We start from the raw sequence: 16,444 nt of genomic DNA, 5'->3' as shown, positions 1-16,444 counted from the left end.
TTCTAAACGAGGGCGCACTTCCAACTCGCCTTGGAATACCTTGTGTTGTAGCAGTGTTTTGCCATTGAGACCGAGGTGGCTAACCGCTAGCAGCGCTAGCTTCTAGCTAGTAGTCCTTACCAAGCTACTACGCATGTGCACCTCCCAACAAAGATAGGATAGAAGTGTGATGCCTCACTCTGTAGCTAAAATAGAGAGCTCAACACACAGGGTGAAAAGAGGACCTGCAGCAATGTGCAGTACAACTAAAATATGGTGTTTTTTAAACCATGTACACCGATTCTGGTACAACCTCAAAATACATGTAGGAACCTGAAAATTAGCATTTTAACATGTTAACTCTCTGTCTTCTTGTTCCCTCTCTCTCAAACGGACTTCCCTTGCAGAGTCTGTGTTTTGCTTGTTTATCATAAGTGCAGACAAAATTTGGATTGGAATTGGATTTGGACTCCAGCCACAGAGAAAATCTGCCTCCTCATCTGCTATGTAAATCAAATTCAAATGCAGATTTTCTTGTAACAGGTTGGTCATTCTTAGACAGATAAACTCAGGGATTTCCCCTTTTTAAAGGCCGTGAATTGAAATGAAGAGCCTGCAGACTTGGACATGAGAAGAAACAGGAAGGGGTCCAGACAGGCATGGAGGCAGCACAAACACACCGCCACTTTAAAGTGCACGTACAAACTCTCCGTTCCATCCACAAACAGTTGCACATAATGGAGGAAGTGCAGGACTCCAGCGGGGGCAAAACACACCAGGAAGATGACAAACACCAGCGAGCTGGCCTTGATGTACATCGCCCAGTCGTGGTGCGATTGCTTCAGCTCGCAGACGATTCGGGCGTAGCACACAACCGTGACCACCAGCGGCAGCAGGAGGCCGAAGACGGTCAGAAACAGGTTGTAGTAGAACAGGGAGATGTGGGTCTCAGGAGGCAAGACGTCGTGGCAGGTGATGCGGTCCACCTCGGGGATCCAAAAGCTCTGCTGGACCAGGAGCTCGGGGATGACTGCGGCACCAAACACCCCCCATACCACCACAGTGACCCAGGCGGTGAACATCCTTTTGGGGAGACCTTTGTACATGAACGGATGCACCACAGCCAGGTAGCGCTTGATGCTGATGCAGGCCAGCGTCTGGGCCGAGCAGTAGAGGTTGCCATAGAAACAGGCCGTGACCACCCGGCAGGCAGCCTCTCCGAGCACCCAGTGGTTTCCATGGAAATGGTAGTGAGCCTTGAAGAAGAGGGATAGGAGGAGGAAGAGGTCGGAGACAGCCAGGCTGCAGTAGAGGATGGCGGAGGACACTTTTCTGATTTTAGAGGCCAGCGTGCACAAGATGGCGATGTTGGCCGGGATCCCCACGGCAACGACCAACATGTAAATAATGGGGATGACCCGTGTGCTCAGGGCGCCGCAGAGGTACCCAACTGTGCTGTTGCTTAGAAACTGCAGAGCTGGATAGGACTGGGATGAAATGGGAACTTGTGTTCCATTTAGAACAATAAAGGATTTGGTTTTAATTAGGGTTCCTTGAAATGTTCTGAGATAAGGAACCAACTCCTCCGAGCTGTTTCTCTGCCTTTTGCTTCTGCTTTTCTCTGTAACAAAAAACAAGAAGTCATGAGTTAATAATAGTGTTAGGCTATTCATTAGATTAATTACACTCCAACATGTTTTAACACTTGTATGGTGTCCGGGTCTGTGGGACCCGTTTTCGATGTTTGATAAAAGAATAAATATGCCAGTTATTATTTCTTCTAACTCAAACTCATTAGCCTTGGCTCATTTTCTGTGAAGAACATAAAAAATAACTTATTTTCAATGACTGCACACGGTACATCCCCCCCCCCACACCCCTCTTAGTACATTTACTTAAGTGCAATTTTGAGAAATCTACTAATTAACAGGGGCGAAGCATGGGGTTGCCTTCTGGGGCTTCTGGGTCTCCAGCCCCAAATGTTTTTTTTAAAAGCCCCAAAAGCCCCAAATCTTTTAAGGTTTTAAAATTACTTTCACTCTCTGTCATATCCTCTTTAGTCTCTCTGACTGGACGGCAAATCAATGGAGCAAAAGTCCCATTACTGGGGAAATATGGCCTTCGTTTCAAGATTATTTGCAGTCTTTAAGGTTGTGCTAATTATAACTCATGTGTAGTCTGTTGGGTTTAATCTACAGCAATGCATATTAAAATTCCATAAGGTCATCATATGTTTGTAGCGACGCTGTCCTGTGAGAACCAAGTATCTCAGAAAAACAGCCCTGATTTTAGCTTTGTTTCGATGCATTTCCCAGCTGATCCGAGAGGCTTTTTAAAGTATTTAGCTTAAGAAGTGGTAGAATTCATTCATCCTTCAGTTTATCACAAACATTCAACATCAACGCATCTGGAGATATGTGGTTTTCACTGCACAGGAAGGGTAGGAAACACTGTACAATGTAAAGTGACTAAAGCTGTCAGAAAAAAAAATGTAGTGGAGTAGAAGTGTGACGTTGCATTAAATGGAAATACTCAAGTAAAATACAAGTACCTAAAATATGTACGTTAGTACAGTACTTGACTAGAAATCAACTCAACCAAAGATCATTTATTTACTTCACTGAGAACGATTCCCAAATAATAAACAGTTGGCACATACAGTTACAGTTGACATTAATCCAAGACAGGTAAATCTTTCAGAATAAGTTTGATTGTAAAGTGAAATATAATGCAAAATAGGGATGGTACAACAAAAGGCTTATTCTATCTTAAAACTATCTTTGATCAACATCTCTTACCTTTATTTTGAAGAGTACCACTCAGACAGAGAACAAAAACGAAGAAGAAAAAAAGTACTTTTGCCATTTTCTTTTTACTCGTTGAACAGCTCTGTAAAAATCACTTCTCTCCGGTTGACTGTGTGCTCGGCTTCACATTTCATCGCTGCTCTGTGTCACCTTTGTTTGCTGCTGCTCTGTTGGTGCACTTGAGTTACAACAACACCTCCCCATGTCTACCACGTAGTTCGGGGAATGTGGGTTGTCTTTGGTTTCTGTTTTAACATGCACAGTGTGAGCTTATGAGGTAACACCCTTCATTCCAACACCATTCTTGTTGTCACTCTATTGCCCTGTCCTCTGTTTGATGAGATTTAAAGGTGACAGTACTTTGTATGTGTTTATATGCCATGTCTATTTGCTCATTGGCTCTTTTTCTTACTTAAACTTTCACCCTAAAATGTTTTTACAAACCCTACTCTTATGTTCAGACACTTAATTGGAACCATATGGTGCTTGACTGTAATATCCAACCCCAAAGTTGCTGTACAGGGGCGTAGCACAAAATTCTGGACCCTGTAGAAAGGCATTCTCTATGGGCCCCTCCTCACATCCACAGCTATTCATTCTTGCATATTTTTGGGCCCTCCTCACATGAGGACCCTGGGTACTCAGTCCCATTTCCACCCCAATTCCGACACCGCTGTTGCTGTAAGTTATACGTACACAATATAATTTTCTGCCCCTTGGGATCTCCATAGCATAGTCCTTTTCTTAAGACATTTCTTTTTCCGAAAGTATTTCTGCTGAGCATTTCAAGAATTTTTACACACAAGATACAAAAAAAAAAACAACAAGGATTGAATAAATATTACATAAGAAATGAGAAAAAAGAAAAGGGGACAGAAAAAAGAATAAAATAAAACAAAAAAGCCACATCAGCTGAATGTAAAAATAGAACAGAATAAAAACCATTTCCACAGAGTAGGTCAACTTAAATCAAGCAATACCCATTTTTTCAAGAGGAAAGAGACATGTAGGTAAACATCCTAAGTGACAGATTAAAGGTGTTGTTACATATTTGTAAATGTACATAAATATGTGGCAATTTTGAAACTTTGGGCAACATTTTCCCTAATGCCTGGAGCGATGTGGAGTGAGGTAACATACAGGAAGGGGCCAGTGGGTAGGCAAGGAAATAGCTGTCTGAAGATGATAAGCTTGTCCAAACATGAGCAGTTTTGCTTAGTCTTCACCTCCGGAAATGTATCCTTTCAACACGCAGATATGTCTTATTGTGGATCATAACCCCTTTGTAGAAATGCTTCCATTCAGCTGTTCATTTCAGGTTTTCCGCTTTTGTCTTAAACTTTTACAATTACAGAAAAGTTGATGTGCTTGAATAGTGTCGTAACCTTCAGGACAAACAAAAGTATCAAAAGTATCATTTGAAGTATTTATTTGCGCCTTCCGGTGACCATTTTTAAAGCTTTGCCTAAGCACTAACATCCAGCTGATCACAGATGTGACCTTTAACCAATTGTTTTCATCTAATGTGTTTGTCAGATGTGTGGGAAGAAGAGATGTTTTCAGTTCCGATACCAGACACCACTGTAGTGACAAATGAAGGCAATATTCTATTTGATTTGATTTTTCATATTGATACCAAACAATCAACATACAGTAAAAGAAGAAGACATTAACCCCTAATCAATCCGATTTCATCAAAGAACAAACATGGTTGGGTGCCTGTGTGACCAGAATTATGATGCTTATATAATCCTGGCCCTACTTTACAGTATCATTATTATTATTGTATTGTATTACATTAAGTGTTAGGGTTAGGTTTCATTAACTGTGAAAAACACACATATCACACATCTGTGGTAGGCCTTTTTGAGATAGGAAGCATGATGACAACTCCTTACTTTCTGTTTAACACCTTTGATGAGCAGAATCCCCACCTGTTTCCTGCACAGTTGGCTGTAATATCCAACAACATGCAACAAAACTGCTTTCTGTTTCTCACTTACCAATACCACGCCATACACTTTAAAACAACTTTATTCTTTCCAAATTAGTGATTTCTGAGAGAAATAAATGAATGTGTGCAAGGAGAAACTGAGATAACTGATAGAAGACATTAAAGTACAAATCCTAATTGAAAGTATGTTGGACTTACACAAAGACAAGAAGGCTGTGACCTATTACAGATAACTGTGTCTCTGTAATAATTCCTTAAATCTCTGATAACTTTATAAGGTTATTAATAAAACCCTAAACATGCTTTTTTATTAGAATTGTCAGAAAGAACTGCCAGGTTTCCCCACAAGAGGGCGACGTTTCCCTTCATTGACTGCTGCTGCGTTCCATCTTTTTTTTTGTACATTTTAAGACTACAGCTGTCAAAAATATAGCAGCCACAGTATTTAGTTTGCCATGTGAAAAGAAATAGTCATTCCTTTAAGACACATTTGTAATTACCGGTAATCACAGATGGCTCAGATGGACGCTTTGGATGTTTTCCTGTCCTGTCTTTCATGCTTTCTGCAGCATTTATATAAACACCATTTAACACTGTGGTGAATTTAGACCACATTTGACTATAAAATGTGCTTCTTTTCTGACATCAGAATGATTTTTAAAAAGCAAACAGGGACACATCCTGCCCCAAATATCCTCTTTGAAGCTCTGAACACTGACAAGTGCATGTTGCTGCTAAGACTTTCGGTACATTATAAATGCAGGAACTGTACTTGTAGTGGGGTATTTCTACTCTATGGTGTTGCTACTTTCATTTACCTAATAATAATTTGTTTTTTAAATAAGTCTTAAACTCCAGACAAGGCATTACATTAAACATACTACTACTTAGCATGTTTGACTGTAGGTTTCCTGCACTGCCCGCCTCATTTAGCTCTGACTGCACTCCAGATTTAAAATATAACTCCATCACTCAGTAGTGAAATGTTGGTCCATGCATGCTATATGTTGAGACTAGCTGTAGAAAAAGTAGTTTAAAAAGTTTAAACTTTTTTTATTCGGACCGCAGTTTGCATATCTTATTTAATATTTAATATCAGGAACCTTCCTCTCTCTGATAAACAAAAATACACAAAGTTCCTCTTTGGAGGAGTTTTCGTTGTGTCCGACACGTATGCACATATGCAGACAGTAATGCATATAACTGACTGCTGGTTTTGGTTTTCCCAGTTGTAGATCTGAGTCACAGGCCTACACCAGATGGCATATCTGAGATTCTGCAGGAGTGTAGTCAGAATGCCTCTCTCTCGCTCTCTCTCTTTCTCTATATTGTGTCTGCATTTCTTCTAAATCAAGAGTTAAAAGAAAGTAAAGTGTATGTTTAGCAGACATTTTGTGGATTCAGGGATCTCTGTTGACCAGTTAAACTTTGACTTTGAACTCAGCATAACATCCTCTGTGCTTGCCTTATTGTTCACCTTCATGTTTTTGGTTTTTTGGTTTCTGTTCCTTTTTTTGCAACAGTTTAAAACAGCCTATTGTTGATTTCAAAGTCCATCCTGACTGAACAATGCCCAGAGAACGATACAATGTGCTAAAGTGGATACAGGAAACAACAGGAATTGAACTGGGCGGGCACTGTGCCACTGGCTTCGCTCTGGACAAGCTAATCTCCAACAGTCTGTATCCTGCCTCCTACTATGAGGAGGAATGAGCTCATGTTAGTTCGGGAACGCCCCAAGCCCGGCACACTGCAGAAACAACATAACCTCTAAAGTGTCCAGCTGCACTTTCTTCTTCTCATGACACAATTTCAAGGGGCTCTAAGCCATGTTTCTACATTAACAATATACGGCATCACCCTGCTCTGCAGTTCCCCTCAGCTCTGTGCAGCTTTATAGTGTTTTTCTTTTCTTTTGTTTTTATGGCCCATAACTTTACTATTTTTGGTTCCTTTTTGCCAGTCTTACATAGAGTTGTTTTTGGCTGTTTCAGGCAGAGAAAAAGCTCACATAAACCCGCTGTACGCTTCCTGCTCAGCGCCAAACACCTGACAGGCAAAGTTAGGGGCCAGCTAGTGAACATAGTGGAACATTTACAGCAGTTGTGTCAAACTCATTTTAGTTCATGGGCCACATAGCCCTAATTTGATCTCAAGTGGGCCGGACCAGTAAACCACTCCAAAAAGAACAGAAACTTTATCTACCACAGAGTTGCTTGTCAGCTTGATGTTGGCATACGCAAGTTGCTTCAACTACGACAGCGTTTTAAGGCAGTTGTAGGAAAAAAATGATAATGTTACGGACCCGGGAGAAAGGGGTAATATTCCAAGGAAAAACTCTGAATTTCTAAGATTAAAGTTGTAAATTTACAGAAAAAGATCTCTGATATTCTCTGAGATTAAAGTGATACATTTGGAATTGTTTTCATGCTAATGAAATGAATGTGACCAGTTTTAGCGCAATCATTTAAGAAACATTAACAAACAGCGGAAAAGGAGAACTTAAAGGCCCGTATAAGCATGACAAGATCTGATGTATCATATGAAGTTCAGTGGACTCATGAGCAAGTTACAGAGCTAACGGTTTTGAAAATAAGAAACACATTCTTGTGACAAATAGTTTTGTGAGGAAATGGTTTTCAGCTGGGCATCTGTGAGCTCAGACACAGAATCCCAGTGGATATGAAGCTCAGGATGAATGAGTCAGACTCCCACCCCCATCCTGCTCGCCCCCCCCTCCCACCCCCCGCCCCCCTCCAATCATCTCCCTCTGTCAGAAACTCAGAGAAAGTACCCAGAACATTTCCTTCTTTCTTACAAACACACTTTCTCTGCTTCAGCTTGTTTAATCTTGGTATCTACCAGAAGCAGTGGGAACTGCCTTACCATGTGCAAAAATGTAAATATTTATCATGTGAAAAAGGCTATTCAAACATCTAGTTTACAGAAGAAAGCAGAACAATTGTAACAGCACAGAGACAAAAAAGGAAAAGTACAGGGCAGATGTTTCTGTCTAATATCAACACTTTCCCGAGAAAAAGATCAATGCCAAACTCATAGCATAGGGTCAGACGAAGTGTGCTCCTCACCCTCCAAACTTAACTTCTAATCTGTTCTAAAATAGCTCGGGCTCGGTGTGACCTCTAGCTCACCCAGTAAGAGCATGCGCCCCATGTAGGCTGAGTCCTTTGCAGCGGCTCGTGTTCGAGTCCGACCTGTGGCCCTTCGCTGCGTGTCATCCCCCATATCTCTCCTTTCCTGTCTATCCACTGCCACTATCAGATCAAGGGAAAAGCAGCCCAAAAAAACAATCTTTATAAAATATCTCGGGCTCTGTAATTGTGATGTATCGGTCCAACAGGAAGCACTTTGGCATCTCCAGGGATTAGCATCAAACAAATAATGTGTTTATAGACAATCTGTACTCCCCTGAAAGTGCGTCGGTGGATGATTTCCGTTCCACAAAAAAAATGTACCACACCACTTCAACTCAGTCTTCTCATATTCAGAAACAGCCCTGGCAGTGACACCTTAACCGTTGTGTTGTCTTCCCGTAGACCATTAACTTATTGTCCTTCTGGGTCAAAATAGAAAATGAACGTTTGTTGCTTTTTATCTATGCTTTTGACGCTGTTTCTAACGTTTTTGTCACTTTTTTTCCAACACTTTTTTTAATGCATGGTCAATAAACCTAATTTAAATGACATTATACCTCATTTGTGAGTTAAAAGTAGCAGAAATTATGAATTATTTTGACTAATAGTTAAGTTTAGAACAGGGGTCTTCAATGTTTTTTGAGCCAAGGACCCCTTAACTGAAAGAGAGATGGAGCAGGGACCCCCTACTACATATAGTGTATAAATTGAAGTTGCCTAAAGTCTTTATATATACCTTTTTTGCATAGAATACTAAGCTATTAAAATAGCCTAATGATTGTTGGCATGATTTTATAAATCATGTTTCAATGTTAAACAACAAGTTTAGTCAGGATACTGTTTTTGAAATGCTATACAATTGAATAAAACACCCAAAATTCTATTTAAGTAATCATTCATTTTACCTGCGACAAATGTTGCATTGGTTCTATACATGCATGCATCCAAATTATTTTTGGGCAATTCTGTTGAAAGAAACTCACATTTCTGACATAAAAAACTGGTTAAAAAGGGTTAACAAACAGATTCATAAAATGTACATAGTTGTATCTTGCTGCGAGCCCCAGTGCCTGTACTCTGTTCTGTATTCTGTAGCTCTCTATTTTCACATGACTGAATGCATACAAAAATGTGGCAGTTTTTACAGCGTGTAGTCATCCTGAGTTTTAATAAAAAACTATTCCTATTGCTGTGTGACAGTTTTCTCTTCACTTCACTTTAAACTCAAACCGCAGACACAACCCAGCTGGAAGATCACTGATGCTACTAACCACACTTCTAACACCTCTGCTGCTAATAATATATGCATGTGAATGATGTAGCTTATCTTCTAACAAAGACAAATTGCAGGGACCATGGTTCTTCAGTGTTGGCCTCAACACTGAAGAATGTTGTTATTTCCTTAAAGGTCCCATGCCATGAAAATTTCATTTTATGAGTTTTTTTCTAACATTAATATGAGTTCCCCCAGCCTGCCTATGGTCCCCCAGTGGCTAGAAATGGCGATAGGTGTAAACCGAGCCCTGGGTATCCTGCTCTGCCTTTGAGAAAATGAAACCTCAGATGGGCGGATCTGGAATCTTCTCCTTATGAGGTCATAAGGAGCACTCCACCAATCAGATTAGTCATTGAGTCCGACTGCCCACTGCCAATCAGATTGGTCATTGAGTCTGACTGCCCACTGGCTGATTCAACAAGTCAAATCGGTACAAATGAACGCCGACGGCTCCTCCGACTGACGACGGCACGGGACACACCGAACAGACTCGAGTCACCGACCTCGCCAGACTGTCCAACGGCTGATAATCGGGTTGGTGTGTCGGCGCCTTAAGGCATAACTTTGGTAAAGTGCCTGAGTACAGTTTTGGATTGAATGTTACCACATGGTATGTTTCTATTTGTCTGACCATTGATTGCTCCCCAGATTTTTTTAATTTAAATCATTTTTTTTTTAAAAGAGTCAAAACTTGCTCTTTTCTGAACTGATGTTTTTTGCTTTTTTTGTTGATGTTATTTCAGTTTTGTTGCTTTTGTGTCAAAAGCTTTTATTGTGAAGCACTTTGTAACTTTTTGTTTTGAAAAGAACGCTGTGAAATAAGTTGATACTTACCTTTGTTTTATTAATACAATTTCTGTTGTGATAAAGTCAATACAATACAATATGAAATCAGTACATTACCTATACAGAAAGGGTTATGTTTCACTTTCAGATTAAAATTGACGAAAGATTTCATTTCATTTATTTATTTATCTCGAACAATCAACAATGTTGCGAGACAAAAAAAATGTCAAACCATAAAATTAAACACAAACAATCAGAATTTAACAACAACAAAACAAAAACAAAATAAAAAATATAAAAAGTGCTTATTTGGTCCTGCCCCTTATGAATGAATAAATGAATGAAATGGTTCTTTTCACTAAACTTTGAGATTCAAGTAATAGTTCTGATTAGCCTGATTAGCCTACTTTACTGAAATGGCAAACACATAGGGGGTGGTGATGGCACAGTGGATGTGTCTCCTTCCTTTGGTGTGAAAGACCAGGGTTTGATTCCCACTGTGATACATCAACCAATGTGTCCCTGAGCCACTTAACCCCTTAAGTTACTCCAGAGGTGTGTGACCTCTGATATGTAACAATTGTAAGTTTCTTTGTATGAAAGTGTCAGCTAAATGACATGTAATAATAACATAGGCTATTCACATTTGCTTTCAGCATTTTTAGTTGTAATTTTATTGTTTGCAGCCACAACGGGTTTCTAAAGTGTCAAATAAAAAAAAAAAAGATGAAATGGTCAGTTTCTGTTATGGTTCATTCAGCATTCAGAGCTCTTAATGGTTTGATATGTGCACGTGGGTTGCTGCTGGGTGACAGGAAAGGTGACATCACACGATAGGAATGCCTTTCTGTGTGTGTGTGTGTGTGTGTGTGTGTGTGTGTGTGTGTGTGCGCAGACTGCAGTTGATTAGTGGACCGGGGCGTTCCGGGCCCACCGGACTGCGTGGGCGGGAACCAAACACAGTTCACATCGATGCGCATTCTCTGGACGAGCAGCAGAAACAATCTGGAGGAGGCACGAGAAACACGGGGGGACGTAAACGCAAGATTATCGACATATTAATATTCTCTCTGCTGTTTTATTTTTTTTTTTTTTTTTTGGGACTGCGTTTTTTTCGACAGTAACATGTTTTCAGTGGGTCCAAAAACGTTGCTGTTGGTGCTGGTGATGTGTGCGCGTGCTGCCTCGGCTAGAGACACAAACGGTAACGAGACTTCAAGTTACTCTCTGCTGAAGTAAATAAAACTAGTTAAATAGGATTTTTAAAGGGGTATCATCACAAATATGTAGCATAACTTTGTACAGAAATGCAGTATGGTAGAAAATGTCTATAATTTTTTTTAGCCTCGTGTCGTTGAAAATATGAGTTGAATAGCCTAATCGATATTTGGTCGACAGAAGGTTAATCAACAACTCATTTTGATGGTAGAGCAGAAATAGTGAAATATTGCCAAACGAGACATATGAGAATGAGTTGCTTTTCTGTTGTCATAATTAATAATGGGTTGGACATTTTTGGGGGTTATTGGACATGTGTTCAAACTAAACATAGCATTTGATGACGTCGCCTTGAATGTTGAAAATTAATTGACAATAAAAATGGCCATAAGTTGCAGCCTTGTAATGTAGTAGGCTATATTAGTAGAGGTATGCGAACAAGGGTTATTTTCATTACTGATTGATTTGTGGGTTTTGATTAGTCTATCATTAATTAATCATTAATGTTATATACAACTTCCCAGAGCCCAAAGGTGACGTCATCAAATACCTTTGTTTTGATTCACCTTAAGTCCCCCAAAAGCAAGAAATCCTTGGAACCAGAGAATATTTGTCTTTTAAAAACAGATTTTTTATAATTTTTTCTTGAAATATGACTAAAACCAATTATCTGTCCATCGGCTAATTGATTAAAGGCTGCAACACCCACTTGTTTACATTGTTAGGCTTATCTTCTCAATTAATTAACAGCTAATATTCACATTTGAAAATCTGAAATCCGCTTCATTTTTGTCATTTTAGTTAAAAAAAAAAAAACTACTTTAAAAGATTGATTATCAAAAATAATAAACAATAGTTGTGTATTATTTTTCTGTCGATTTAATCAACTGATTGTCTCAGCTCTTCAATATGAGTCGCTGTGTGAATTAAAAACAACCTGATTTAACAATATTTCAACCTGACACATTTCTTTCTCTCTCCAGACACAGGACTTGCACGGGGGAGAACCTTTTCTGTTTTTGACCCTTTAGCCGATCCCGTAACCCCGGAAGCACCAGATGATGGCGTTCCCAAATTGAATAGCTCCGCAGGTGTTCCGGTGGGTAACGTAACCACGGAAATCTCCGATGAGGCGTTGCTGTTCCTGAGTGGCCTTGTGTCCACCGTCCTCATACCTTCCTTCTACACGCTGGTCTGCCTGTTCAGTGTGCCGATCAACATCTGTGCGGTGCTGGCCTTCGCTCGGAGGATCCGACCTAAGAAGCCGGCAGCCATCTACATGCTGAACCTGGCCTGTGCTGACCTGCTCTTTGCCGCGCTGCTCCCCTTCAAGATCGCCTACCACTTTGGCGGCAACAACTGGATATTCGGCGCGCTTGCGTGCCGCGTCGTCACTGCGGTTTTTTACTGGAACATGTATTGCTCTGTTCTCCTCATAGCCTGCATCAGCGTGGATCGGCTTCTCGCCGTAGTCTATCCGATCGAATCCCTGGCGTGGAGGAGGCCGTGGAAGTCATGCGTAGCCTGCGCGGCCATGTGGATGCTGTCCTTCGCCGGTTCGGTGCCGCTCGTCCTCTCCGACCAGACCTACCACCTGAGACAGTTGGACATCACCACCTGCCACGATGTCCAGCGCTCGGATGAGCTAATCTGGCGCTACAGGATCTACTTCGTCACGCTCTGCTGCGCCCTCTTCTTCCTGCCGCTGCTCATCACGGTGGTGTCCTACGCGCGGGTCATCTGGTCGCTGAGCAGAGTCCCGCGCGGGGTTCCGGGACGCTCGCGCAGGAGAACCAGAGCGTTGGTGGTGGTTTTGACCATTCTGGTGATGTTCGTGCTGTGTTTCACGCCCACCAACTGTCTGCTTCTGGCGCATTACCTGCAGTTCAACGAGGGAGTCCGGCAGAGCCGGGACGCGCCCGATGGCTCCTACGCAGTCTATCTGGTCTTTATGTGTTTGGGAAGCCTCAACTGCCTGCTGGATCCTCTGGTCTACTACTTTGGATCGTCCCAATGCCAGAGAGAACTATACCGCGCGCTGAGGTGTCAGAAGATCACAGAGAGCATCTGCAGCAGTCACACGGCATCTAATTCATGCCAATCCAGCAGAGGAACGATTGTGAAAAGCAGCCGTACCGAAAGCTCCCAAATAAACACTCAGAGCACAAAAATGGACTCTTTCCAAGGGAACCTCAGCAGCCAGTACAAGAAGCTGCTGGTCTGACGCACTCGCACTGAGCCGACACGCATCAGAGTGATTTTAACTGACTCCTACCTGTGATTTTAAAGTTATGAAACGGTAGCAATATTTTATTACGAATAGGAAGCAACAGCAACTTAAGAGCACAATGTTAATCTGCTGGCTTTAGTCCCCTGTATTTTCTTTCATGATTGGAATGAAGGGAGGACAACTGAAGCTATCGTGCCAACAGAAATACCTAAAAGTCTTGGTTTCATAACATCACGTGCCACGACAGCCATGCCAGTCAAGTGATTAATGAAGTAAAAAGGAAGGTTGTTGAGATGAGATAAGAATGTATGTCTAGATTAATTCTGAACATTTGATACTTTGAAATGCTTTTATTTCATGCACTGTATGTGTTGGAGCTTATGAGTTTATAAGCTGCAAGTGGCTCTGTAAGTATTACACATTTAATGGAAGGAAACGTATGAAACGTACTTGTGTTTTTGTATATATATCTTTTTTTAAATATATGATTGCTAAGAAGCTGATTTTCAAGCACTTGTGTTTCACAGTTGAAAAGCTGTCTTACTTTGTACTTTACAAAATATATATTTACCACTTTTTTATTTTTTAACCACTTTTAGTCTTTGAATAAATATGTTCTCTTTCATCTTGGTGATAGTGTTTTTAAAACGACCAATGAACAACAACAATGGGCATAGTTTGTTCCATGCCGCTCTCTCCTGGTTGGAAATGTGAAGTACTTTGTTGTTTGACACCATTGTCTAGATTCTTTTCTCTCTTCCAGCAGGGAGCGCTACTACACTGTTGGTAAAAGCTAACCTGAGGGATAGAGACTCAACCACCTCTCTGTCACTCTGTATCAGTCTTAGCAGAGAGTCATGTATAGGGTCAACTTTATTTCTTTAAAGCAGAGATCTTCAACAGGGGGTCCACGGCCCCTAGGGGGTCTTCAGAGTCAATGCAGGGGGCGGGGGGGCCTTTAAATTATTGTCAATTTTTTGGATATTTATTTTTTTTCTAAAATGAAGATGTATTAACCCTTGTGTTGTCTTCCCGTCAACCATGAAAAAACCCTTTTGTCGTCCCTATCTCAATGTTTCAGTCACTTTTTAAAAAGTTTTGTACTGGGTTTTTCCCGTTGTCTTTTTTTTTTTCAACATTTTAATCGCTTTTTCTGTCGTTTTTTCTGCTTTTTCCCCAATGTTTTTGTCACTTTTTCAATGTTTTCGGTGCTTATTTATGTCGTTTTTGACACTTTTTTTGCAGTTTTTTTTTTTTTGTTGTTTTTTTTTTTTTTTTTACATTTTTGCAGCTTTATCAACGTCCCATATTTTCTGATATTAAAAAAAAAACTTTTTGACCAGAGGACAACATGAGGGTTAACATAATTCCAACAAATTATTAGCAAATATAAATCCCCACTGATGATAGGCTTACTGGCCAAAAGGTAACGTAGTCTCTAAAATAGCCACACAAAAATATAGTTATTGCTAAAGATTTACTGTGCCACATGTATGTGTAACATTAAAAGATTATGCCAACAATTCATATTTTAATAGCTTAGTATTCTATGCAAAAAAGGTATAAAGGCTTTAGGCTGTCCACACGTTATTGTAGGCCCAATTTACTATGCAACTTCATTTTATACAATATAGTAGCAGGGGGTCCCTGATCCATCTCTCTTTCAATTAAGGGGTCATTGGGTTAAAAACACGTTGAAGACCCCTGATTTAAAGGAACCACTGACTGAATAAATACTTTTTGAATCTTTCTTTGACAATTGTTTTCTCAACTTATCGTTCAGTCCGTTAAGTGTCAAAAAATATTGAGAGATTGCCTGTCACAATTCCTGAGAGGCAGTCTTTAAATGTCACGTTTTGTCTGACCAACAATCCAAAACTAAAAGATGTTCAATACACATCAATATATAGGGATGCTTTTCATTTTTATATAAACCAGGGAAAAGCCGCAAGTCCTCGCATGTGAGAGGCTAGAACTTGAAAATGTAAAATAATGTTCTGTTGATTATCTCCATCAGCCAGAAAAAAAGGAATATACAGTATATATTTGTTCATGCACGATCCGTATAACTTAGAAAACGTGAAATATTTCCTTATTTGGTGAAATAACGATGTTTTGTGGTTCTTTCCGTACTTTGTCACCTTCGTTAAATGTGCCACTTACATTTGGTTTCAATAAGCTCAGAAGAAAAATGGTTTTGCTGTTATCATTTGAATTGAAAAGCACTTTGAATTGCCTTGTTGCAAAAATGCAAATAAAGCTGCCTTGCCTTGCGTATCGTTTGTTTGTTTGTTGTTGTTGTTGTTGTACAGCAGCAACAATGGGGATAGATAGCCAACAGCAACTAAACATATATATGTTTTAGCCTTTTATTCCTGTATTATATGAAATATAGATGATATGCAACAAAGGACCCAGCTGGACTTGAACCAGTTTAGACAAATGGAGGCAGTGAAGGAAGACTTGTCTATTTGGGCAACCATACAGTAACCAAACTATAAAGTATTGCACCTAATATAAGATATCACACGCACCCACATGTACAGGTGTGAAGAAGCTTTTGTTCTGCATTCTTCATAAGTTCACAAATAATAGTCCTAAAGAGGAAAACAGAAGTAGATCCAATATGACCTTAATTATATCATACTTTAGGAAATGCCCTTTTGATCAGTTCAGTGCTTGTGTTTCATAAACGAGGCTTACGGGTCTTTTAAAAATCAATGGTGGAAGAAGTATTCAGATATTTCCCCAAACACTCAAGTAAAAGTACAAAAGTGTTGGCATCAAAATCAACTTAAAGTACAAAAAGTAAAATTAGCTACCTGTTATAGAGAATGGCTCATTTCAGATTTGTATATTACAATATCTGGATTATAATGATGGATGCAATTATGTGTTTATCACTTTTAATGATGCAGCTGGTTAAGGGGAGCTCATTTTAAATACTTTATATAGGCCTACTGTGTAGTGTAACCTGTAATAATGCCTCATCATTTATTAGTTGATTTATATTTTGTATGAATAATCTGAATCTGCACA

At 40.0% G+C, this 16,444-nt stretch overlaps 2 protein-coding genes across 2 annotated transcripts; one reads left to right on the top strand and one right to left on the bottom strand.

The window, feature by feature from the left end:
• Nucleotides 1-252: 252 nt before the first annotated feature.
• Nucleotides 253-2,986, bottom strand: LOC114571088 (proteinase-activated receptor 3). Its single transcript, XM_028601882.1, has 2 exons — nucleotides 2,778-2,986; nucleotides 253-1,600 (listed from the first exon to the last, which is right to left on the bottom strand). The coding sequence occupies exons 1-2, from the start codon at nucleotides 2,842-2,844 to the stop codon at nucleotides 534-536; spliced, it is 1,134 nt and encodes a 377-aa protein (XP_028457683.1). The 5' UTR covers nucleotides 2,845-2,986; the 3' UTR covers nucleotides 253-533.
• Nucleotides 2,987-10,905: 7,919 nt separating this feature from the next.
• On the top strand, nucleotides 10,906-14,030 carry LOC114571041 (proteinase-activated receptor 1). Its single transcript, XM_028601806.1, has 2 exons — nucleotides 10,906-11,161; nucleotides 12,159-14,030. Exons 1-2 carry the CDS (start codon nucleotides 11,083-11,085, stop codon nucleotides 13,397-13,399), a joined length of 1,320 nt encoding a protein of 439 aa, XP_028457607.1. The 5' UTR covers nucleotides 10,906-11,082; the 3' UTR covers nucleotides 13,400-14,030.
• The last annotated feature ends 2,414 nt before the right edge of the window (nucleotides 14,031-16,444 follow it).

The sequence above is a fragment of the Perca flavescens genome, chromosome 16 (genome assembly GCF_004354835.1).
Source record: "Perca flavescens isolate YP-PL-M2 chromosome 16, PFLA_1.0, whole genome shotgun sequence".
Classification (NCBI taxonomy): Eukaryota; Metazoa; Chordata; class Actinopteri; order Perciformes; family Percidae; genus Perca; species Perca flavescens.
The sequence above is the reverse complement of the archived record's forward strand: the minus strand, read 5'-3'. Positions and strand labels throughout refer to the sequence as shown.

Bases quoted from the DNA above. Each gene is read 5' to 3' on its own strand.
- LOC114571088 (XM_028601882.1), bottom strand. From the start codon at position 2,844: ATGGCAAAAGTACTTTTTTTCTTCTTCGTTTTTGTTCTCTGTCTGAGT. The intron at 1,601-2,777 runs GTAAGAGATGTT...TTTTTGTTACAG, and splicing joins TGGTACTCTTCAAAATAAAG to AGAAAAGCAGAAGCAAAAGG.
- LOC114571041 (XM_028601806.1), top strand. From the start codon at position 11,083: ATGTTTTCAGTGGGTCCAAAAACGTTGCTGTTGGTGCTGGTGATGTGT. The intron at 11,162-12,158 runs GTAACGAGACTT...TTCTCTCTCCAG, and splicing joins CTCGGCTAGAGACACAAACG to ACACAGGACTTGCACGGGGG.